Source organism: Mauremys reevesii, linkage group 3, assembly GCF_016161935.1.
Source record: "Mauremys reevesii isolate NIE-2019 linkage group 3, ASM1616193v1, whole genome shotgun sequence".
Classification (NCBI taxonomy): domain Eukaryota; kingdom Metazoa; phylum Chordata; order Testudines; family Geoemydidae; genus Mauremys; species Mauremys reevesii.
The window spans coordinates 132379589-132404578 of NC_052625.1; the positions used below are offsets into that span (position 1 = coordinate 132379589).

General features: G+C 40.1%; 1 protein-coding gene across 1 annotated transcript; it reads right to left on the reverse strand.

Moving 5' to 3' along the window:
* Nucleotides 1-485: 485 nt before the first annotated feature.
* On the reverse strand, nucleotides 486-1139 carry LOC120401715 (60S ribosomal protein L12-like). The gene has a single exon (XM_039531890.1). The coding sequence runs from the start codon at nucleotides 1044-1046 to the stop codon at nucleotides 549-551; it is 498 nt and encodes a 165-aa protein (XP_039387824.1). The 5' UTR covers nucleotides 1047-1139; the 3' UTR covers nucleotides 486-548.
* Between the last annotated feature and the right edge of the window lie 23851 nt (nucleotides 1140-24990).

Genomic DNA, 24990 nt, shown 5'->3' on the forward strand with positions numbered 1-24990 from the left:
TGGTTAAAATGCTTTATTTATAATGTGGATGTAGACTTTTCTTCTCCTTTCCCTTTGTCCTTCCCACTTCCCCCTTCTCTTTTCCTATTTTCCCTCTTCTTATCACTAGAGAGAACTAGAAAATGTTTTTCTCCCACAGATCTAATCTTCAATTTTCCTCCAAGAATTATTTGGTTGCCTCTGGATCCCCTAACCTCACTTCCCTCTTACCACACACAAAGAAATGTAGTGTCATCTAAATTTGCCCATGATATTACCATATTCCCCTTCCCAAGGCATTTCCCCCAGCCCCAGAACTGGCATTGTTTAGATTTCCCCCTCAATAAGGCTTACCACACTAACCCAGAATTACTCTATCCTTTTGCTACTGGCATTGAGGCTTTGCTCCACCAATTCTTCAGACCAACTGCACATTGCTTCTGTAGGCCATACTATGCAGCACCTAAGGGCTGATTGGAGGGGAAGCAGCAATGTGCTTGGTTTTATTGAGGTTTCATAATTGTTACAAAAAATCTTAACGTCTGTGTTGTGAGTTCTTGGCTTCTGTATTAGCTAGCTGGGCACTCTATTGTGCCACTGTTGATGTCATCGATGACATCATGAGGATGTCTGCCATCAATATTGCAGCCAACAGACTGAGTAGTTCCTAGAATCTCCTTAATGGTTCCAGAGAGCTCCCGAGCCAAGGACCCGTGCCTCATCTGGCGTGCGATGTTTACTATCTCATCAAAGCTGACACTGCCACTGTGTTTAATGTTCTTCTGCTTCTTCCTGTCACGAGGAGGCTCCTTGAGGGCTTTGATGATCAGGGCAGATGCAGAAGGGACAACCTCAATCTGAGCTTGCCTGTTCTGGATAGTGAGTTTCACGGTGATCCTCAGCCCCTTCCAGTCACCTGTTGCCTTGGCAATGTCATCACCAACCTTTTTGGGAGACAAACCCAAAGGGCCAATTTTAGGTGCCAGCGCAGAAGTGGCACCGACCTCCCTGCCGGTGCATCTCAGGAACACGACTTTGATCTCGTTGGGGTCGAACTTGGGCGGCATGGCGGCGGCGGCGGGCCCGAGCCGGATCCGGGGCGCGAGACACGGGCAGCTTCCCCTCCTCGCCTCCCGGCCTAGGCAGGCAGAAGCAGCCAGTTAAGCTGCTGGCTGCATGCACCTGCAAAAGGAGAATCTGATAATGACAGCTCCCATGCAGGAATCACAAACTGCCTGGGGACGGAGGGAGAAACAAAAAATCTCAAATACATAAAACTAGAAGGCAGAACTTGCTTCCCAAGGATTTTATGTAGGGTAGGGACCTGCAGGTAAAGATAAGCAAATAAGTCTGAGTGGTTACTCTAAATTTAGCCTTTCAGCTAATTCTTTTTTTCTGCTCACTGCTTGCCTTGCTTGAATTTATTTGTTAGACCAAATTTCGTAAATTATTTTATTTTAAATTTTCTCACCGCAACCCATTCACAGTAGAGTTTGATACTCAGCATTCAAAATTAGAATTGTGCTGTTTTCGTTGTGCTCAGTCACATAGTGATTATTTCTGTTCCCAGATGGAAGGCTTGAAGAAGCCATGGGGCTTTGAATGTCTCATGGAGAGGCAGCAGTTACACAGGACTAGGGAATTTCAGATTTAGGAAGGTTTAAAATTCTTTCATCCTTTTAGTTTCTGGACTACACATGACTTGATTTGTCCAAAGCATCCTTCCTAGGAAAAACTAGGCCACCATAAAATGTATTGGCTGTGTGCAATGTTTAAATTTAATTCTTTCATCATATCCATTCATAATCACTGTATGTCTCTCCATGGTCCTCAGTCATGAAGTGTATGCTCAGATTCTTGTCTGTCTCATTTAAATGCCTCTGTATTTCTATTGATTCCACTTCAGTGATGAGCAGGGCACCATTCCATATATAATATGTCTTAGGGTTCAGACAGCATAGGAAAGTTGAGTCATGGGACTTGCTGGAGGACTGAATATGGTGGAAGTTAAGTGCCAAAAATATCAAGAAGCTTCTCTTACAGACACAAAGATTTCAGATAACACAGTTAAGCCTCAGATAAATTTTACTATCCAAACAAGAGCTGGTTTGGGGGGGAAATGGGTCCTCAAAGAAAAAATTGTGAAAGACTTTCATTTTTTAGGAAACTTTTCAATTTACTAATGAAACATCAGAACAAAGTATTTACTTTCAAATACAATGTTTTTCAGTTCATCTCAGTTTTTCTTTTTTCTTTTTTCTCACTAGAAAAAAAAAATCCTTGAAAAAATCTTACATTTTTGACCGGCCCTGACCAGACCAAATGCTTGCCCAGTCTAAGCTTTTCATTCATCACTACTCAGAAATCTAGAGGACACTGCTACTGTTCTAAAGTCTTGTTTCTTCCTACTGACTAATTTCCAGCATCAGCATTCTACAATATCTCTCCATACCTGTACATGAAATAAAACATTTCAATAGTCAGTTTCAAGATGTCTGAACTAGTGAGACACAACATGAAGCAATGTTCTTGTTTTAATTAGATCAAGAATGATTCCCACCATGTTTCTGAGAAAAGATAATACAGATAAATACAGTAGCAAGTCATAGTATGTGAACAAATACATATAGAGTTTTTTTTAATGCTTTTGCCCCAAGGTTTCACTGGACTACTCTGGACTACTCTGAAATGCAAATTAAACAGTTCCCTTTGCTTCTTTGATTTTCATGACACATGTTTCTGCACATTGTTCAACTAATGTAAATGGTACAAGTGTCCTTAGGAATGTTTTTCTTAGTTTAGCAGATGATTACTTTTTGTTCTGAGTTTTATTTCACAAAGAACATTGGAGTACCAGAGTACAACTAGACTTAGCAGTGATCTGATGTTTGGAGAACTAAAGGTAAACACAAAAGTGACCTCCAATATCAATTCCTTATTTGAATGCTACTACTAGAAGGTGGCAGGTTCTGTGTTTAAAAACAAAACAAAACAAACAAACAAACAAAAAAACAGTGACATCATACAGTATGGTGAAATCAATTAGATCAGATTTGACAATAGCTACTTTTAACTAAAGGATTAGACAGATATATGAGCAATTGTATGTGGCACAGTCTCTCTTTTCCTTTTTTTTGTAAAGTGCAATTGAGTAGCTTATATAACACAGTATACACTACAGGACATAGTACAATACAATACATGAAACAACCATTTTATTTCTATTTTATATATTAAAGCTTAATATAGTTGACATTGAAATTCAATACATGTGCGAGCACACTATATAAATTTCAAAAACAATGTTTCCTAATTACCCAAGAGTGCAAAGTGGACTGCTTACTTAATTTACTTTCTGTCTCTATATTTTGTATTTTGTCTGTCATCTATGCAAATGACACAAGACACACAATGTCACCTCTACTATAGAAGTGGGTGAAAGAAGGAAAACAATTAATTGATCTTTAGGCAGAAATGAATTCCCCAAAGCAGCAGGCATTAATTTGAGTTTATAAGGGGAAATAAAAAATAAAATGCATCTGAGCCTCTAACACTGAGGAGTTGCAAATGCAGATGAGAGTAGTAAAAGATAATTGCATCCTCTAGACTATAGCAATAAAAACTGTGTAATAGATGGGAAACCTGAAGACACATTTTAGTATTAAAGGTGAAATATAAATAAACATAATGGATCGAAACAAGGTCTAAAGAAAGATCTACTAAGTTTTGGTGAGGCTATCTAATGAAAATATGGCTTGTAGCACCAAATAAATATGATCATGTCAAAGTATGGATCCATCTTACATGTAGGAAGAGAAGAAAGATCCTGTCTAACAAAATAAGAAAAAGCTACCATACTTGAATTTTTGACAGTTATATGTTGAATGCACATGACTGTACCCATTTGTTTTCAAGAAGAAATATTTTATTTAAGGATAATAGGTTCCCCCCACACCCACTTTTACCTTTGTGTGTTCTGCAGATTAGGAAATTACTAAATTTCTTCTCTGAGTGCTGGTCCTGATGTGTAGTTTCTGTATAAGTACACATCTGCTCTATGCACCTGAGGCTGGTAAATCTTGCAAATAATGTCCTGTGGTGCAGGTGCACCATCAGTTTCCTCTTTCTCTCATTTCTTCTTACCACCGCATGGTCTGAGTAGGAATCCCCTGTGGCTGGAGTTATCCTCACATCATTTTCATCTCTGTAATTATAATTATATATACTCTGATAGTGGTTTTTATAGTGTTAGTTTAGCTTACTTTTCCCCACCCTTTGAGCTCTCTATGTCCTTCCTTTCAGGAATAAACTATACCAAGAGTTGTGGGATTTAAAAACTCCATGTTCTGTCCTCACTCCTTCGCAGTCAGCGACTATCACCAGTGTTGCCTTTACTGCCTTGGGGAGGTACATATGTTCAAGATGTACAAGATGTACGAGATGGACAAGAGCTCTGACTGAGTAAGTACCTCATGGAGCAAGTGATGAGATACATCCCCCCCCCTACACACACACAGCGGCCTCAGTCCTTGAGCAGCACACCGCTGAGCAAGCGCTCCAGAACAAAGGCGGAATCAGATAACTGTAAAGACCCATTACCTTGAGCTTCTTATGACAGTAAGGGGCACTCTCACAGACATAAAAACAGAGCCACCTCTAAGTCCACTTCCAGGAGAAGGGATCCTTCTCTGACCCCTTCAACCTTGGGTGAGTCTTCACATGCAGGTCCCTAGGACTTAGGGAAAGTGTGTAGAAGCACAGCTCCAATGGTACTGAGCCCAATACTGACACCAATGCAGACTGTGACCACTAGCAAGCCAAAGGACCAACATCCTCCAGTAGCTCAAGACAGGACTATATTGGTACAAGCCCAGCCTCATAAGAATCCACTTACCACTAAGTTTGTCATTGCACCAAAGCTAGTGGAACCAACACCTGAGACCCCTCATGCTCTGGGACTGATATATATATATATATATATATATATATATATATATATATATATATATATATATATATATATATATATATATATAAACTGATTTATACACACACTACCCCAAAGGATATCTTCACCCATGCAGACCCACAATCACTTCTACTTTTAGTCCTAGTCCTTCTGAGGGACATTTTGACCCCAGAAGAGAATGCCACCTCGAGGAGAAGGAGTTCTTCCCCTAGTCTAAGAGCTTCCTCCCCCTGGCATCAATGGTACCACTGATGGAGCCAGATCCAGCATTCTTATTGGCTGAATCTGATGTCCAGGATATACCATCACTTCCCCTACCCAGGGAGGTTAGCTCAGATATGGCTTTGAGTGTGTCTTGGACCCACCCTCCACTCAAGGGTTACCTTCCAAGAGAGCACTAGTACCTAATGCCTTGTCCCCCTGTGCTCCCCAAACCATTGGAGATTTTTAAGAGAAGGTTAGAAAAAACACCTGTCAGGGAGGGTCTAGATAATACTTAGTCCTGCCATGAGTGCAAGGGACTGGACTAGATGACCTCTCGGGGTCCCTTCCAGGTAAGTAGCCTACATTTTTTGGCAGGGTTTTGTCTGCTTTGCCAGCATCTTGGTTAGCTACAACTGTTGCTCTTGTGTGAGGAATTTCTGCCTTTTTTTTAAAGATACGCTGAAAGTGGCCTTCAATTATGTGTTTTTTTAAAAAACTTACTACAGTTTATAAAGTGTGCCTATATGTCTTTTAAGCCACATTCAAAAGATATTCTATCTTGACTGCAGCAATGTCAAAACCACTTGGTTAAGCCCATGATAACATGTATTATAGTTCACCTAGCCTTCCAATCAGTAAGCAAGTGCAGAGGCTTGCCATTAATCTAAATCTGCATTCTTCCAGCAAGCATTGCTATCATCTTCTGCTGTGAAACCCTAACACTCTTTGTTGTGCGATATTAACTTCCCTTCCTGATTCTATTTTTTGGGAGGTCTTTGGCTACTCATCTTTAGTCTTATGTTTACTAACCACTATAAAATGTACAGTTCTCTTATATTGCTGCATTCTTGAGCATTGTGCCCCTTTTCCCCATCCTGATAAAGTGAGGGTGTTTGTCAGTTCTCCTATGTAGTGATCTAACTTCACTTTTAGTTTATATTAATAATCTTGCTGCTGTTTCAGGGAATGGACAGCACCAGATATTGTTCTTGTTGCAGATTTCGTCTAGGCCTCAATTTTAGATTTTCTTGCAATCATCTACACTTTCCATGATGATGACGACAAATTATCTACAACCTCATCTCTGTTTATATCAATTGTGACATCTCCATATTCACACATTTGTACAAGGCCAGTTTCAGTGCATTGCATACCATTCAAGCAATAACTACGAAAAAGCCAATTTTTCCCCATGTGTCTTAGAAAGGCTAGTCTGAACCCTGAAACTACAAAGGTTTCCAGTGATGGTAAATTAACTGATAAACATCTTCAGGGCCAAAATGATACCATTCCTCTAATACTGTAGTTAGCACAAACACAGGAACCCACACACCCTTTCTGTCCACATCAAACTAGTTTCCAATCTTCTTGTTTACTAGTAAAGTATGTCCTTCTAAGTGTTCTTCATGCAATTCACTGCATAGTGCAGATATTTGTTTCTGACAAACAAAATAATTTGTTTCATTCTTCCTTTGAAAATTGTGGCTGTGTTGGCACTCTATGCCAATTATCTTGGTTTTATCCCACTATCCTGGTGCCTTTCAAAAGAATGTTGAATATGTTACACAAATTGTTGGGCATAGCACCATCCAGTAAATAACCCACATTTAAAATTGTAGATCTAGCTCTTTGCTCCATAATATTCTCTTTGGATGCAGTACACAGCTTACAACTGCACTGGTTTCTTTTGCAGCAGTATTGCACTGTTCAAACTCAAGATTGTCTAATTTGCCATCTATTTTCACCACTGGGTCTAGTTCAGCATAGCTATTCCCAAGTTTCTCCTTACCCTTGAGTATGTTTGTTTCAGATTACTTCCCCCCACATATATGTTTGCATGTTTTGAGGATGAGTGTTACTGATATTTTCATTGCTGTACTCTGTAAATGGTAACTTATTCCACTGCTTCTCAGAACATTTGAAATGTGAGGTTTTGTAAACCTAGCCAAGTTGGAGGCTGCCAAAACTCTTGTTTTGGAAGTGTCTTGATGCTTTCACAATATTTCCCTACTGTTCAGATGTGTGTTTAGTATCATAAGCAATTACTGATTTTTGATTTCTTATGAATAGGTGTAAAATTCTATCTGCAATGAGGTACAGAATTCCCAAGATTGGTCCATCTAAAGCTATGAAGGATTCATTGCAGTTTATTTATTTAGACTGGCTTTTGTTAAATCTTCATTATATTTCTTTGTTCAGGCTATTTACTTTCAGGCATTCAACTGACCCTTTTAGGGTCTGGGGCAAGAGATCCAATCAAATATAAATGATTTGCATAAATATTTATATTTGCAAAACTTACAGAATTTATATTGTAAATCAGCCTAACTTTATCTGATATACAGTCTAATAATCATTAATTGGCTGATTTTTGGGGGGAGTCATAATGACAAAGCAGTGTGATGCTGTATAAAGGAATGATAACCAGATGTATACTAATGTAGCATCACCACAGTATCACTCCTATTACAATCATAGTGTATCACCAGTGTTACACAATTGCACTAAATTGGATACAAAGTAGGTCATATAAGGTGTTATGTAAAAGTTTTAATCTGCTAAATATGGCAATCCTGTTTACATGCATGTATCAACTTTGTATCTACAGCTATGAAGATTGACTGTATATTTGTATATCAAACATGTTTTCTTGGGTGATGCCCCAAGAAAGATTTAAATCTAGATGAGTTATCCCATTGTTTGGCCATCTGAGATCTTTAGCACTGACTCATAAAATTCCCATTATAAAATAGAATTAGGATGTCACAGGATGACTGGACCCTTTACGAGAATTGGGTTCCAATTCCTCTATGATGGAATAGATGCTTCCCAGTTGATGAGGGACACCTAATACTAATAAAATCAGGAAGGGTGGTTAAGAGAGGTTCCAAAACCATTCCAAAATGGACCAGTGAAGAGACTTAAGGTCAGGCTTGACAAATCCCTGACTGGGATGATTTAGTTGGGAATTGGTCCTGCTTTGACCTCCTGAGGTCCTTTCCAACCCTGATATTCTATGATTCTATGATTCTATGACTCAATTCACCCAGTGGGCCCCTCCTGGAGATGTTTCAGAATGCACTGAGAGGCAATGGCTGCCTTGAGAGTCAGCATAGCATGTAAGGACATGTGATGAGGACATGTGACCTAAAAAATTTTCACCAGTAACTTTCCATGCTCATGTGACCCTGCACTTCATATTGGCCAGTAATGTTCTATGCACATGGGCTGAGCTATTAATTGCAAGCTGTGACATCACTGTTTTGTCTTCCATTCTGCTCCACAAGACCTTTTACTCAAAAAACAAAGTTGACCTATATCTTGTTACCTAAATAGATGAGTACCCACGCCTATGTCTATGACCTTTTATTGATAGACAATGACAAATGGCATAGGGGTTTTTCTCACAGACTTAACAAGTACACCACAAGAGACTGATGTGCGTACATACCTTTCATCAATCTGCACATACATATTAGCCTATGTGGTAAGTGTACCTTAACATTTCTGTGGGTGAGGAATAAAATTTGGGCATAAGAGGAAGGAGGTCTGGCATTTTCCCTATAAAAGAAGTAACCCACCTCAATAGAGTATTTCCATTTATCATCTTCTTCATTCTCTCCATTTCTCTCTATCTCCATTTCTCACTTACTTCTACCACTCTATCTATCTACGATGACTGCTACTATTTGTAGGCTATACTTGTTCTTCTTAAACTTTAAGTTTCAAGGGAACTAGGCTAAGCTTGGTTTCCCTAGGTTTTATTCTTACTTTGTTTCTTAGGTTTTGATTTAAGTTTAAGATAGTCAAGTAAACCCTAGTCAGCTTTAACAGCTCTTAGCATTTTCTAAGCACTGCATCCCTCACTCAAGAATTGAGAAACCTGAACTGCAAGGCTGGTCCTGTGTCTCTTACCACCAGGTTATCAAGGAAGGGTGTGAGTATATTAACCAAAGCTTTGTTGCATATAATACTATATTCTCATATGTATCTTTTGAATAGCATTACTGCAATTGTAACTTTGTAACTCTTGAGTATTTTACCATTTACTTACTATTATTGATTTAAAAAAAAAAGTCTTTAAGGCTATATCTGTCTCAGTGTGAGCTTCCTGTCATACTCCTGAGGGTCCTTTATAAATTCTGTGGAGCCTGATTCAGGACAAGAACTTTTATCTTCTGATCAAACAGATTGGCGAGCCTAAACCCATACTAATTAATATTAATAATAATCATTATTAATATTATTATTAAAAACAAATAAAATTACATTAATAAACTAAATTCACATATCCATATCCATTAAATATCCATATTAATATTATCAGTACACCCTAAATCAGGCTACACAATGGGCTGCAGAGACTGCGGGAACTGTGGGATAGCTACCACAGTGCAATGCTCCGCCTTCGATGCTAGCCTCGGTACTGTGGACGCACTCCACCGAATTCACGTGCTTTAGTGGGAACACACAACACCAAATGTATAAAATCGCTTCCGAAATTTCGAATAAAATAAGTTTGAATTAAATTTGTACTGTAGACGTACCCAAAGGGTCAATAGAAGTACTAATGATTTGGAAAGCTTTATAAGAGACAAAAATTCTAAAACCTGTCCAACATTTATTTAAAAACTTAAGAACTCATTCCAGAATGGAAAATGTCATACTCTTGGGAATATGTTGGAAATTATTCCCAGGAGGTTTATATATCTCGAACAGGGGTTCACAAACTTCATTGCAACAATGACAACAAAAATTACTACACAACCCCAGGAGGGGTACCAAAGCCTGAGCCCACCCAAGCCCCACCACCCTGGGCAGCGGTTGGGGGTGGAGCCAAAGCCCAAGGGCACCTTTAGCTCCAGGCAAGGGGCCTGTAACCTGAGCCCCATCGTCCAGGGCTGAAGCCCTCAGGCTTCACCTTTGGCCCCAGGCGGTGGGGCTCAGGCTTCAGCTTCCACCCCAGGCCCCAGCAAGTCTAAGCCAGCTCTGGCAACCCCACCTTGGGGTCCCAACTCACAGTTTTAGAACCATTGGTCTCCTAATCACTTTGCTTAAATATGGGACTTGGGGGACAAATATCTTTCCAATTTGAGGAATTATATACACTAAAATTAATTTTTAGTGAGAACTGTTGCCCACTAAACTAGAAAGGAACTATGTCCCTACAGGAATCAAATAAAAACTACAAGCTGTATTGTTCTTTTGTGTCCAATACACTTCAATAATATTGTTTCACTAATGGAGGCCCATGAACTAAGATATGTAAGGGAGAGGGATCTTGGAAAAATCACAGGTTTAGAGATATGTCTGCATTTCAAAAGGAGCTCTTTAATCAGAGATTCACCTACAAGAAAAAAAATGTGAATCTGCAGTCTGATGGTGCTAGGATGGTAATAAAGAGCCAATGATATTTGGAATCTTAGGCTTTCATTCATTTCAATCACTCTTCAATTGGTTAAATGAATTATTGGGTTTTTGGCCTGTCTTTTGAACCATTAGGTATTGGCCATTGTTGAAAGCAGAGTGCCAGACTCGATAGACAAATGGTCTCATCAGGTATGAGAAATCTTATGTTACTAATTATATTGATCTTCACAGTTCCTCTGTGTGAGTTCTCTTCTTTGTATTAATATGCCCTTTTAAAACTGTAGTATTTGTGAGGCAAGATAGTGCTTGGTGAGATGCACCAAGAGCTTTTCTTTAAAAGTACATACTCTTGATCAAACCTAGTCTACACGGTTTGAAAATTAGAACAAATGGTGCAAGAAGAAAGAGAAACTCTCCATCACTTTTTAAAATGAAAAAAGCATAGTTGGAAGAAAAACTAATACTTTAACTATATTATCTAAAATAGCTGGATCAGATTCCATCATAGGGAACTAGGGCATTTAAGTGCTACCACCAAACAAATTACATCTAAAATACTTATTTAAAAGTACATGAAGGTGCAAAGTCAAGGAATGAAAAGTTGGAAAATGTCCAAATTAAGGTGCCTGTGCAACCCTAATTTGGACCACTCATGTGTACATGTTAGGATACAGTCATTAATTACATGATTATATATTTGTCCAAAGCATGGAGGTGCTAGAGCTTCTCAATGAAACAGGTGTAAGGTTTTTTTTTTTTTTTAACATGGGCAAAATAATGTGTTCCTTGAAAATCTCCTTCTCAGAAACGTCTGAATTGGCTCCAATGAGCCTGAGGCAGACACCCAGCATGGAAAATTTCAGCCTAAAGAATAAACATTTGGCATATTTATAAGGAACTGAAATCAGGTTTTTATAATGGAAAATATCAGGGCGTAGCCGTGTTAGTCTGTATCCACAAAAACAACAAGGAGTCCGGTGGCACCTTAAAGGCTAAGAGATTTGAGCATAAGCTTTCGTGGGTAAAAAACCTCACTTCTTCAGATGCAATGCATGAAAGCTTATGCCCAAATAAATCTGTTAGTCTTTAAGGTGCCACCGGACTCCTTATTGTTATAATGGAAAATGTAAATCATCCTAGACTAGAAGCAGTGTTAACAACTCCACCTTTAATAATAATACAAATAGCAATATGGTCAAAATCTGAGATCTTTAGCACTGACTCATAAAATTCCCATTATAAAATGGAATTAAGATGTCACTGGATGACTGGCCCCTTTAAGAGAATTGGGTTCCATTTCCTCTGTGATGGAATAGATGCTTCCCAGCTGATGAGGGACACTTTATGCTAATAAAATCGAGAAGGGTGGTTAAGATAGGTTCCAAAACCATTCCAAAAAGAATCTCTGTTTGTTTATATGTGGGATTTAGATTTAGTTGGTGACAGTGAGGTTATCATTTCTGCTGTGCACTATATAAAAGGCTTTCAAAGCCTCTTTAGCTGCTTATTACATTTTTTTTCACATGTTGACATTAGCTCAGATGTGCTTTGAAATGTTTAGGTCAGATGTGTGCTAGAGAAGGAAGGAGCTACAGAAGGCACAAAGCTGTACAGGCTCTGTCTGAGAATAGAGAGGGAGTTGCCCAGTACAGTGAGATTCAGGCAGGATCCCTACAATGGGCTGGTGAAAGGAAACTGCAGGAAGGCCACAGGCTCTTGCGGGGATCCCTAAGTCTAGTGATAGAACATGAAAGGAACTTTAATCAGTCTGGAGAAAGTTATGATATGTGTCGACAAAGAGAAATAACCTAAGGACAAAGGAAGTCCTGGCTTCAGGCCCTGGATAAAAGGGGAATAGTTCAGAAAGGTCTGTATCTCGGAGTGTGAGCTGACAAGGTATACTGAATAACCAGTTTTACCGCAGGCCCTGAATGGAAGGGAACTTCAGGGTGAAAATAAAAAGTCTATGGAAGACAGCAGAACTTTGAGTATTATTGGTAATAACAAATAAAATGATAGCCTGATTTCTAATAGTCACACTCAATTTGAGGCTGGTGTCTGTCCTGTGTCTGTGGTAAGAATAGAAACTGTTGCAGGATGAACTTGCAGCACCTTGACCAGCAAGAAGCATGCCCCATCCTCGCTCCTCCCCCTTCCTCCCAGAGCCTCCTGCACACCACAAAACTGCTGATTGTGGCAGGTGGTAGGTTCCGGGAGGGAGGAGGAGGAGTTGATTGGGAGGGTCACTGGCTGGAGGCGCTGGGGAGAGCTGGCTGCCATTGGGTGCTAAGCACCCCCTAATTTTTTTTCCGTGGCTGCTCCAGAGCTGGAGCATCCATGGAGTTGGTGCCTATGTTCAGCCCATCAGTGGAGATATCTAATTGCCAGCACAGCAGAGGCATGTACGGTCCTGCATTGCTTTCCCTTCCCCTGTTGTGTTCTTTTCTGCCCCGCTCCACCACTTTTCTTTTCTTCTGTCATATCTCTTACTCTCTTGGCTTTTTACTGAATCCTGATGATGGTTTTGTTGTATTCATCCTAGCCTGCCTTGTCTAAGAAAAAAAGATCCAATCAGATGATGTCTCTGACCAGATTGTAGACTAGCATCCAAGCAGGAGGTGTCATGCTCAATTTGCCAGCAAAAAGCATCCACTCGTAACTAACCAGTGGCCCACAATCATCACCAAAGCTGTGTTTCACCAGCTTTTCTGTCCTGACTCTCCTCCACCTTGTGTCTGACTGTTTGCTAAGAATAGAATAAGTAAATGCTCTCTACACATCAGGACTGATAGGAAAATTAACCTGTTCCTTTTCATCAAAGAAAGGTTCCTCTGAAAATAACAGACTACAAAAGGCTTTCAAAGTTTTGACTCTGTTGTGCACAATCGCTCAATCATAGTTTCATATAAATGACGTTTTAATTTCTAGTCCCTTCTTGTGTTTCAGTCAATATGTTTTTAATTTACAAAAATGCTTTTGGGTGTTTGCAAAGTAACAGAGTCCCGAACCTACCTATCACTGCTTAACAAAAGAGTTTATAAACACCTTTAACTCTGTGGGCCCTTGAGGTCAATATCTATATACTAGAGATGAGTGGGCACAAGTTGGGGAACCTATACGCTGGCCTCAGGACCTTTGTGTGCCATGGAGCCTAGCTGTATAGCTCTGTACATTCTCAAAATAGCCATCAGATATTTAGTTTAGCCTGATCAACAGGATCGTGTTTCACCTGTGCATTTACTTAAGGTAGTAAATAAATAATGTGACCTAATTCCCAGGTTGAGCCACGTTCCACTCCGGGAAGAGCAGTGGTGGGGGCAAAGGTGTCTCTACATCACTTTTATCAACCTCAGGGAAGTGGAAGGTGCTGATTCAGACTCTGGCATAAATTAGAGCAGCCTTAGGGATTCTAATCTAGCTCTGAGCACATGCCTCATATGCCTTTACACTGGGAATTGGGAGGGACTGACTAGAGCCAGCTATGCTAGAGCTACACCTGCCAAGAATCCCCCTGCAGCAGGAGAATCCCCAACTGCCTGGTTTAAGGCTGCTTTGTACCTCCAGAGCATTTCCAAGTAGCTTTATCTGTGACCAGGACCTCACCCCAAAACACTACTGATGGAGTAAGGTACTACCCAGTGTGAATAAAGCTGGCAGAAGTGGATCCCTTGTTACAGAAACTTCTTTGCTAGGCAAACCTGACTCTTGGCATTGTTCATCCCTTCTACTGCCTTGCAACTACAGAGATACCATATTTAAATGCCCCACCTGGCAACCTGATGCCTTCAGTTATGCTAAAAACAAATCACAGCTTCATGTCAAGAGAGAGGATTTTCCAGCTCTAAAAGCATTGCTGCTAAAACAAGCTGCCAACTGCGAACACTTTGGGATTAAAACAGTTCCAAAGTGTTGCTTGATTTGTTTGTTTACATGTGGGATTTAGATTTAGTTGGTGACAGTAGCAGAGTGCGGTCATCATTTCTGCTGTGTACTCTATAAGAGACCTTCCATGCCTCTTAAAACTGCCTCCCCCCCCCCCACATGTTGACATTAGCTGAGATGTCTTAGCCTTGTCTTAAAGAAACACTTTTAAAATTCATAAGGATTTTCCCCAGGGTTCAAAGTAATAGTTATATTTGTATGTGTTATATTTCATATTATATTAATTTGCATAATCATCCATTAACTTTAAAATGGCTAAAGAAAATAATCATAATATTCCATAAACAGAGAAAATATGTTCTGCTTCACATGCTATTGCTTTTCTTCACTATATGGATGTCGTGGAGGTCAGGAAAACTAATTAGCTTGAGGTTAGTTCAGGTTTCCACAAGAAAGGTTTACTTTAATCTCCTGCAAATGCTCAATATGCAGTCAGATTATTCAATGAAAAGAGTAAAAATGGGTTGTCTTCAAAGTCTAGTAGTCTAGGTTTTTGAGATAATTGGTATGATAATAAGCATGTTATTAATCACTATATGGTCCTCATTGTACCATTGTTTATAGCACCAAACTATTTGAAGATTAATGCAAAAATATATAATTTAAAACGGTTAAAGACACTAATTTATCAAGGATGATTTCATGTGGACATGCCAGGAGCTGAAGTTGAGAATAAAAGCTTAAGCATGCTATTAGAGATCTATTATCAGAGTTTGTAAATTGTTATATAGTTCTTCTCATTTTGAAGTATTAAGGCTATTAAATACCTTCAAGAAAGGTGAAAGGCTCAATCAGATTTGATGGACCTAGAGAAGCAATTTCTTTAATGTAATATTTCCATGATTCTGAGAAAAAGGCAAAGAGAAACTGTACACTGTCATTTCTTAAATTCATTTTTTTAAATAATTGTGTGCCGCCTTTTTGTTTTATTAGGAATTGGCTTAACTCTCTGCATAGATTGAAAGTAGCATAAATAATATTATATAGTTGTCACAATATTTCTGATATTTAGGGCAAAATTGTATAGCCAAGTCGACCACCACTTTTGCATCAAATCTTGCACTCCTTTATCAGTGTATCGTTCCAACTGAGCAACTGACCTCCAAATTACACGTATTCGTCTATAAAACAGGAATCACTTTAGTGAGATGTATTGTAGCTATGTAATCACTCCTTCAGCATGTCCTTAGCAGAATATTCCTCATCCCCCTTCTAACTTTCTATGGGAGTTCCATAGGTCTCTGTCCTTTGTCTCTTTCTCTTTCTCCTCTACACCTCATCTTTGGGTAGTCTCATCCAGAAACACAAATTCAGCCACCATCTCTATGCTGATGACTCACAGATCCCCTCTTCTCCAGAACTGTCTTTCTCTTCAAACTAAAATCTTGCCCTGTCTCTAATATCTCCTCATGGATGTTGAGCTGTCAGCTCAAGCTCAACATGGCTAAAACAGAGCTCTTTATCTTCCCCTCCAAGACTCACCCCAATAACTACTTTTTCAATCATTTTGGCTATCCTAGCCTGCCTGTCACTCAGCCCTATAACTTAGTCATGATTTTTCACTTGGACCTCTATGATGTTATCTGATTAAAATATGACCATATAGTTCATCGTTGCAACAACTGTTATATATTTGCAACAAATCTTGTACAAAATTGGCATATAAGATGTCTATGGAAAGATTATGATTTGCTGAATATGATTATGCTATTTGTATGCATGTATCATTTTTTTGTATTTGAAGTTATGAATATTGGCTCCATACCTGGGGGGAATGAACACAAGGTAGTTAGCCAGCACATCTTGGAGAGACTATTCAAACTGACATGCATCCGACAACGTGGGTATTCACCCATGAAAGCTCATGCTCCAATACATCTGTTAGTCTACAGGGTGCCACAGGACTCTGATGCTTTTACAGATCCAGACTAACATGGCTACCCTTCTGATACTATTCAAACTGAATGGCTGATCAAAAGAACATTTAACTCACAGTGGGAGATGACCACCTACCCTGAAGGGACTTTCCTGTGAACATGCTGTTTGAGGTATAGGTAATGATTTCCTGCTGTGACAAGGCAAAATCATGCATGACATGTGACTTGTCCATGTGATCCCAAATACCATCTTATTACTGTAATTTTCCACAGTAAGAACAATGGGATTCCCTCCACATAGCAGAAGATATAAAAGGCCCTGGAATCACTTCCATTTTGCCTCTTTCCTGCTCAAACCTCTGGACTATGGATTTATACTAATGGGAGCATTGTAACCAAGGGACTGAGGTCCTTCCAATGATTTGGAAGCAACCAGAGACTTACCAAGCCAGCAGTTTATTCCATCACTGCTATAAGCACGAACCAAAAACTTTGCAATTACTGTATGTATTTGATTTCTTTAACCAATTTTCTCTCACCACCTTTCTTTCTTTCTTTCTTTCTTTCTTTCTTTCTTTCTTTCTTTCTTTCTTTCTTTCTTTCTTTCTTTCTTTCTTTCTTTGAACAAAACTTTAGATTTTAGATACCAAAGCATTGGCAACAGCGTGATTTTTTGTTAAAATCTGAGTTCTATATTGACCTGGGTATGTGGCTGGTCCTTTGGGATCAGAAGAACATTTTATTTGAGGAGATTGGTTTTAAAGAATTATTCATTTGTAAGTCTTGTGTTTTTGGTGGTGATACAAGGACTGGAATGCCTAAGGAAACTGCTTTTATGACTTTTTGTTAGCCAGTGTGATGAGACAGAAGTTTACTTTTGTTGCTGGTTGGGTATATCTCATGGGAGAATAACCACCAGTTTTGGGGTGTGTCCGCCCTACTTCTCAGCAGTTTGTCCTGAGGTTGGTATTCTCAGTTGTGACCCACAGAGGCATGGTTACAACATCTCTCTAGTTTCTTGCAGCCGGGCTATGTCTAAGTTTTGGCAAATCTTCTACATAATGCCTCTAAGATACGACCTTTCTTAGAGAGACAGCTAAAACTCTTTTCTAGTCTCTCTTCATATCACATTTCAGTTACTGCAACATCCTTTTCTCTGGGGCTGACAATTGCAAACTTGCCCCACTCATTCCATTCGGAATACTGTTGCAAAGATCATTTGCCTCGCCCATCACTCTGACCACATCACCTTCTCTCTTTGCATCCCTTCACTGGCTCTCCCTCCTCTACTCAATCAAACATAAGCTACTTGTATTCATATTCAAGGCTCTTCACGGCGTATCCCCATCTTACTAATCATCTTTAGTTCACTATTGACTCCCATCTCCTATTGACCAATGATCCCAGCCTCCATTGCCCACTTGTTCAAAATTTCAAAGAAGCATCTTCATGATTTATCCTATGCTGTCCCTCATGCTTGGGAGAAGCTCCCCATAAACATATCTAAAGCTATCTTATCCTCCTTAAAAATTCTTCTTTGCCATGATCCCTACAAAAAAATTGACAATAGGTTGGTCTTAGCATACCAACGGCCTATGTCTATTGTTATGACCAACAGTGTCTTTTATTTCTTTGTACTCCACCCTCTCTGTCTGTCTGTGCCCACCTATTGTTGCTTGTCTTATATGTAGATTCTAAGCTCTTAGGTGTAATGTGATGCTGGGTAGGAATTTTGTACTCTGGTGCATCCCCTTTCGGCCAGGTGTGGCATTGCAGGTAAGCCCTCCCTTGGTTTCCCTTCACCTGGGTTATATGAAAGCACCCCTTTCTAAGAGTCTGACTTATTAATACTACTCAGCAGATACAGCCAAGGCATTTGTCCTCTCAGGCTCAGTTCAACTAGCAATCTCTGGCTACTTCCTTCAGGATACTTTACTTTCCCGCATCTTGAAACAGTCTCTCTTTCTGGAACCCTCCTATTTGGAACTGGGCTGTACTAATTAGTCTCTCATTTTTAGTCCTTACACGAGAGCCCTTGTAATCATGTTCCATTAGTTAATTTGTGAAGTCAGATTCTGGATAAGTCCCATTTACATCCAGATTTTTCAAATTCTTCAATCACTGCCACTAAAATGTTAACCTTTGTGGTGATGGACTCTGAATTCAAACATCAATCAACATCAGTGGCAATTGGTTTTAGTGCTTGGATGACCTCTCAAAGTACCTTCCAGCCCTACATTTATATGATTCAATATAACTTGATGGATATGGATGATTGATTATTTTTCATTATCCAGCACTTACAGTAAAATCTTTAACATTAGGACTTCTTTTGAGTCTTTGTTGAGAAGTGAGAATTTTGTTCCGGGTATAAACTACCATAAATAGACATATTCCTAAGCCATTCTGTGAAATTTTATCTTGAAACTGTCCCCTTTCATAAACTCTTCGTCCAACTGTTTGTTTTCAACTTCTTATTCTCAAAATATGCCTCCAAAGGCAAATTTCTGCTTAAATTCGAGAGGGAAAATCTCACATTATATAATCCCCCATGACATTTTTCATTGTGCTCTTCATTTGCCATAGCAAACAATGCATTTAGGTAGGTGTAAGAAAAGAGGTAGAGAAAAGAAGGTACATAAAGACTAATATAACCCTTTATCTCTGACTATAGTCCAAGGGTGGCCAAACTCTGGCTCATGAGCCACATGTGGCTCATTTATAGTTAAATTGCAGTTCTCAGAGCCCTCCCAGGCTCCTCCCTGTGGTGAGGTGGTGGGGTTAGGGGCTTCTGCCCTGCAGGGAGGGAGGTCTCAGGTTTTCAGCAGTGAGCCCCGGCAGGCACACCATGTGGGACTGAAGCCCCGAGATCTCCTGACTCTGCAAGGCAGAAGCCCCTAGCCCCACTACCCCTCTGCAGGTCTGAAGCCCCGAGTCCTGGCAGGCTTGTCCTGGCTCTCAAACTTTTGAAGATTGTCATATGCTGCTTGGAGGGTTAGTAAGTGTGGCCATCTGTGCGATAGCCCATTTCATCCTGGGATTAATTGGCATTATCCCAGTGGATCACAACTATTTTACCATCTTATGGATGGTGAGGTGGTTGTTAGCTTGGGCCTGATCTTGTGATGACTTTGGAGATTGGGGTAAAGCCCTGGAACTGGGCACGGGGTGGGGGGGAAATTGGTAGAAGGTGGAAAGGGAAAAACCCAGAATTGATGTGCCTGAACCCATTGAGAATGAGCACCACCATATTTTGCACAAGATGAAGGCAGTACCTCTGTATTGTTTCCAGGCTCAAACCCAGGTAGAGAGAATCACAAATGAATTACAGTAGCTAGATCCTTGCTCGAGAGAGACATGCAAAATTTCCTAACCAGCTAAGGTCCCCCTTTTCTGCTATCTGGTCATCCAGAATTAATGCTATTGCCAGAAGGACTTACAGGCTTCAGCTGCTTTGATACATGGAGGGAAGATACTATTGAGAGAAGAAGAGATGGGTGTCTCGGATAGTTCTTGAAATGCTTCTACCTTCCCACTAATATTTCCACAATCTAACCTTGTCGTAGGCTGGTTGGCCCTTTAAGGGAGTCACATTCAGTCTTGCCTACCAAGGAAACCTTGTCCTAACCCCAGCTAATTTTGATTGGCTAGGGATCAGATGGAATAGATCAGTTAGTAGACCCAGCTGCAAAGGAGTCAGGTGATTTTCATATCAGGCTGGGAGAGCTAAACTGGGGAGGAAGGGTGCAGGAGTGAGGTAGTCTCATGTGACTAGCCCTGAAAGAAGAAGAAGGTGGTTCGAGAGAAGGAGAATCCTGTAGTGGGCCCCGGAGAAGACCAGCCTACAGACAGTGAGCCTGCAGATAAACTGGGAATAAAAATCCAACCTGTGGAGAACGAGATTGAGGGAAGGACTCAGACCGGAAGCCCCGAGGGTAAGCAGCTTGGGTAGGAGCTGGATCTCTGGGGAGAAACTCCAGAGAGTCAGTGATCTATGAGCCAGTAAGCTGTAATGGTTGCTCAGGCAGATGGAAACCACTTTTATTTTGTTTCTTTTGGGACTATCATTTAAATTCATTTTCAGCACCTTGCCTGACAACTCCTCTCTTTTGGAACAATAGAATTGCTGCCTGCAAAGGTGAAGTTCATCTTTTCATGAGACAGGATTCTTAGAACTCCCATTCTTCAGTCCCCGATAGTTTGCTTTTTTTTTTTTTGTGAAGGAAAAGTCAAAGAATGGTGCTATTTGGGCTGGACAGTGGAGAGATTTGAGATAGTTATATCAGTGGGAGTGAATTTACCAGTCCAGGACACAAGCAAATAGCACATCAACTTTAAAATACAACCCAAAAAAACTTCTCTATCACCCCTCCCTTCCACTTCCCTACAGACACACCAAATTTCTCTATTCCTCTGACCAGGGAGAATAAACTATATGTGAATGCTGCTAGTTACTTTCTTTTATTTAGTCTTGGAAGGAGATCAGATGCCACATTTCAGGCATGGATAAAACCTGAACTGAATAGAGCATCAACGAGAGCAGCTGTGAGCTGGTATCCTGCTCCTCAGAGTGAGCAATGCCCTGCTATCCCCTCTAGTCATTGCTGTGCAGGTGATTGGATGGGGTGTGGAAAAAGCCTAGGGCATCCTGAGAAGATGATTTCTTGACTCCACATGCACAGTCATTAACTACTGTGTAGATTAGTTTGGCATCAGAAGAACCTGATGGCTACTCTGCAACTGGGTTGTCAGTTTGACTCATGAAGAGACAGCTCTTCATGTTGATCTAACAGAGGGACAGTCTGGAACCTTCTAGACAGTGGATCCAGAGGGACAGTCTGGATCCAACAGTCTGGAACCTTCTAGACACTGGTTGTCTCAAGATTTCTGGAGCAAAGGACTCAAAGCATCATCCGTGAGGCCAGTGCCTCAGAAGCAGGTAGAGAAAGCTTTCAAGAAGCAGGCATGGACATCAGCGGAACATAACCTGGAAGGCATTTTGATCTAATTCTACTGTTATTGAGTTCAGCAAAACAAAAACCAAAAATATTTTAGCTATAAGTTCTTTTTGCTACTGAGTGCAATACAATTAGTGAGTTCAGTTACTTTGGAAGGAGAGGAGGGCTTAAGTGTTAGATAATTTATCTTCAATCAAAGCAGGTAACTGTTTGACATAAGAAGCAGCAAAGAATCCTGTGGCACCTTATAGACTAACAGACGTTTTGCAGCATGAGCTTTCGTGGGTGAATACCCACTTCTTCGGATGCAAGCAGTGGAAATTTCCAGGGGCAGGTGTATATATAAGCAAGCAAGAAGCAAGCTAGAGATAATGAGGTTAGATCAATCAGGGAGGATGAGGCCCTGTTCCAGCAGCTGAGGTGTGAAAACCAAGGGAGGAGAAACTGGTTCTGTAATTGGCAAGCCATTCACAGTCTTTGTTTAGTCCTGAGCTGATGGTGTTAAATTTGGAGATGAACTGGAGCTCAGCAGTTTCTCTTTGAAGTCTGGTCCTAAAGTTTTTTTGCTGTAGGATGGCCACCTTAAAATAGCACAATAGCAAATTTAACACCATCAGCTAAGGACTAAACAAAGACTGTGAATGGCTTGCCAATTACAGAACCAGTTTCTCCTCCCTTGGTTTTCACACCTCAGCTGCTGGAACAGGGCCTCATCCTCCCTGATTGATCTAACCTCCTTATCTCTAGCTTGCTTCTTGCTTGCTTATATATACACCTGCCCCTGGAAATTTCCACTGCTTGCATCCGAAGAAGTGGGTATTCACCCACGAAAGCTCATGCTGCAAAACGTCTGTTAGTCTATAAGGTGCCACAGGATTCTTTGCTGCTTCTACAGAACCAGACTAACATGGCTACCCCTCTGATGTTTGACATAAGATCTTCACTTTTGTGCCTATGAGATCAAAGAGGTTTGTTCAAAAAAGCTTCTTGAATTCCAAGTACTTTAATTTGATACCAATCTGTCACACAACTCTCAACAAAACTGGATTAAATGATTTTCTGGGGCAATTGGGGGCAGAGGTGCCTTTTTCACTAGCTGTCTTTTCTCCTGTACATGTATTGAAAATATGTATGTTGAAAGATATTTTTTATCTCTTAAAAAAGAGATCCATTTAGACTAATGAAATAAAAAGAGGCCTATTACTGGAAAAAAGTAAATTATTAAACAATAACAGAGGGAATGTGTAGGTGACAAGTAAACAACAGTTTAATGGACTAAAAGATCTTTTCCAACAGGGCATTTTTAACTACTTAGCACCATGTTTTTATTATTAAGTTACGGTAAAAATGTTACACTGTACATTAGAATGCAGATGAAAATGCTTTTCATTTTTAGAGGGAAAATGAAAATTCATGAGGTTAAAAATTAAAGAGCTCTTTCTGCAATTTTCCCTAAAGCAATTATTGTGTCTGTTCTCCCATTGACAGAATGCATGCATTATTCCTTTAACATTAATGGAGTTAGATGCACACATCAAGGGAGAATAGGTCCTGTCAGTTACCATCATAGCATGGGTTTCATATGGTATAAGTCAATTTTGTTCAAAGAAGAATAAAAATAAGTGAGCAGGCCGTTATTTGACAGAGAGGTTATTTCTTTTTAAATCTAAAACAACATATTTTAAAAACGCTTCTTTAGATTTAAACTATAACTAAAAAGTGCCTATACAAAGAGCTCTAGGTCCTGTGACTGATTAACTTTGGAGCAATATAATAGTGATTCTCCCAGCAGCATTTAGAAATTGATTCATTCTTTTTACATAACTTCAGATAACAAAAGCCAGGTAGCATTAATGAGAATTGTTACCCATTCCTAAGGATCACATTTTAGTGGAGTAGCCTGGCCTGAATTTATGAGCTAAAGACCAATTTTATAGGACGTTTTGGCTTCACCTCCCAGTTCTGGTTTTAAACTGTTCCACGCTCAACTCACCTATGTCTTCCCACAAAGCTATTAATGTATAATTTGTTTAACAATTAAAATAAAAATAAAAATCCCAGGTTCATTTGTCTAAGGGGAAATAAAGGCAACCAACACCAGCCATCCAGCAACATACAGAAAAACAAATTAAAACAGATGAGCCACCCAAAAAAACCCTTTGGCATTCCCCATGGACCATAGAAGGAACTTATTCTGCCAAGATAGCTTTTTCCTGTGGATGCCTCAGCACGGATCAGGACAATGACTGCCCTTGTGAGTCATCAGGTTATATAAGGACATGTGATATGCTCATGTGACACTGGACTCCATCTTGTGCTAGTAACTTTCCACAAATTTAGCTGTGAGCTCAGTTTGAAACAGTAAATTTCCAGGCACATGGCAAAGGATATAAAAGACCCCTGAGATGACTCCATCTTGCCTCTTTCCTGTCCTTGCTCTTTGAACTGTGGATTTACAACTAAAACGAGCATATTGAATTATGGACCGAGGACCTTCCAATCTGTTGGAATTTGTGGGAGAGACTTTATAAGCCAGCAGTCTGTTCCATCACTGCTGCAAACCTGATATAAGGACTTTGCAACTATTTGACTGTGTATGATTTTTTAACCATTATTAACTCTCTTCTTCCTTTATTTTAACAATAAATGTTTAGTTTTAGTCACTAAAGGATTGGTATTAGCATGATTATTGGGTAAGATCTGAGTTATATATTGACCTGGCTAAGTGGCTGATATCTTGGGATTAGAAGGACCCTATATGTCAGTGATGGGCAACCTGTGGGCCACAAATGGTCCATCACTTCAAGGGCTTAGGCACCAAGCTGCTCAGTGGCAGCAAGACTTAGGATCCTTTGTGCATGCCCACCAGCAGAAATTTAAGTGCACTGGCAGGCTGCCAGACATTTTGTTTATATTTTCATGGCTGCCTGCAGCTCCCAGTGACCACGGTTCACCATTCCCAGCAAATGGGAGCTGTGGAAAGTGGTGCGGGCCTCAGGGCCGTGCTGGCCGCTACTTCCCGCAGCTCCCATTGCCTGGGAATGGTGAACCATGGCCACTGGGAGCTGTGGGCAACCGTACAAATGTGAACAAACTGTCTGGTGGATTACCCTGATGGGCCACGTGCGGCCCGCAGGCTGAAGGTTGCCCACTACTGCTATATGTGATTAAACTAGTTTTCAGAAGCCACTCATCATACAGTCCAATGTCTGGGTGGTGGTGAGCTAAGGGCTGGAATACCTAAGGAGACTGCCTCTTTGACTTCTTGTTAACTAATGTGGTAAGACAGAAGTTTAGATTATACCAAGCCAGGAACAAAAGAAATGATAGAATAATCACCAGTTTGTGGTAAGTCTGCCTTACTTCTTAGCAGTATGTCTTAAATCTGGCATTCTCAGCAGTGACCCACTGAAGCACGCTGACAAGTACATATAAAAAATTAAAGGTAAAATTAGAGTTGGTTTGAAGAAATTCAATTGAATAATAACAATAGTCCTGCCTTGAGTGCAGGGGACTGGATTAGATGACCTCTCGAGGTCCCTTCCAATTCTATGTGTCTATGAACCATTTGGTGTTTGGAGAATGCAGTTTTGTCAAAGTGCTTCGCAAAATCATGTCTATTTTGCCAAAAATTCATTTCATTTTCACAAAATCTGAAGGAAACAAAAACAAAACCACGTCCAACAATATC

Bases quoted from the DNA above. Each gene is read 5' to 3' on its own strand.
- LOC120401715 (XM_039531890.1), bottom strand. From the start codon at position 1,046: ATGCCGCCCAAGTTCGACCCCAACGAGATCAAAGTCGTGTTCCTGAGA.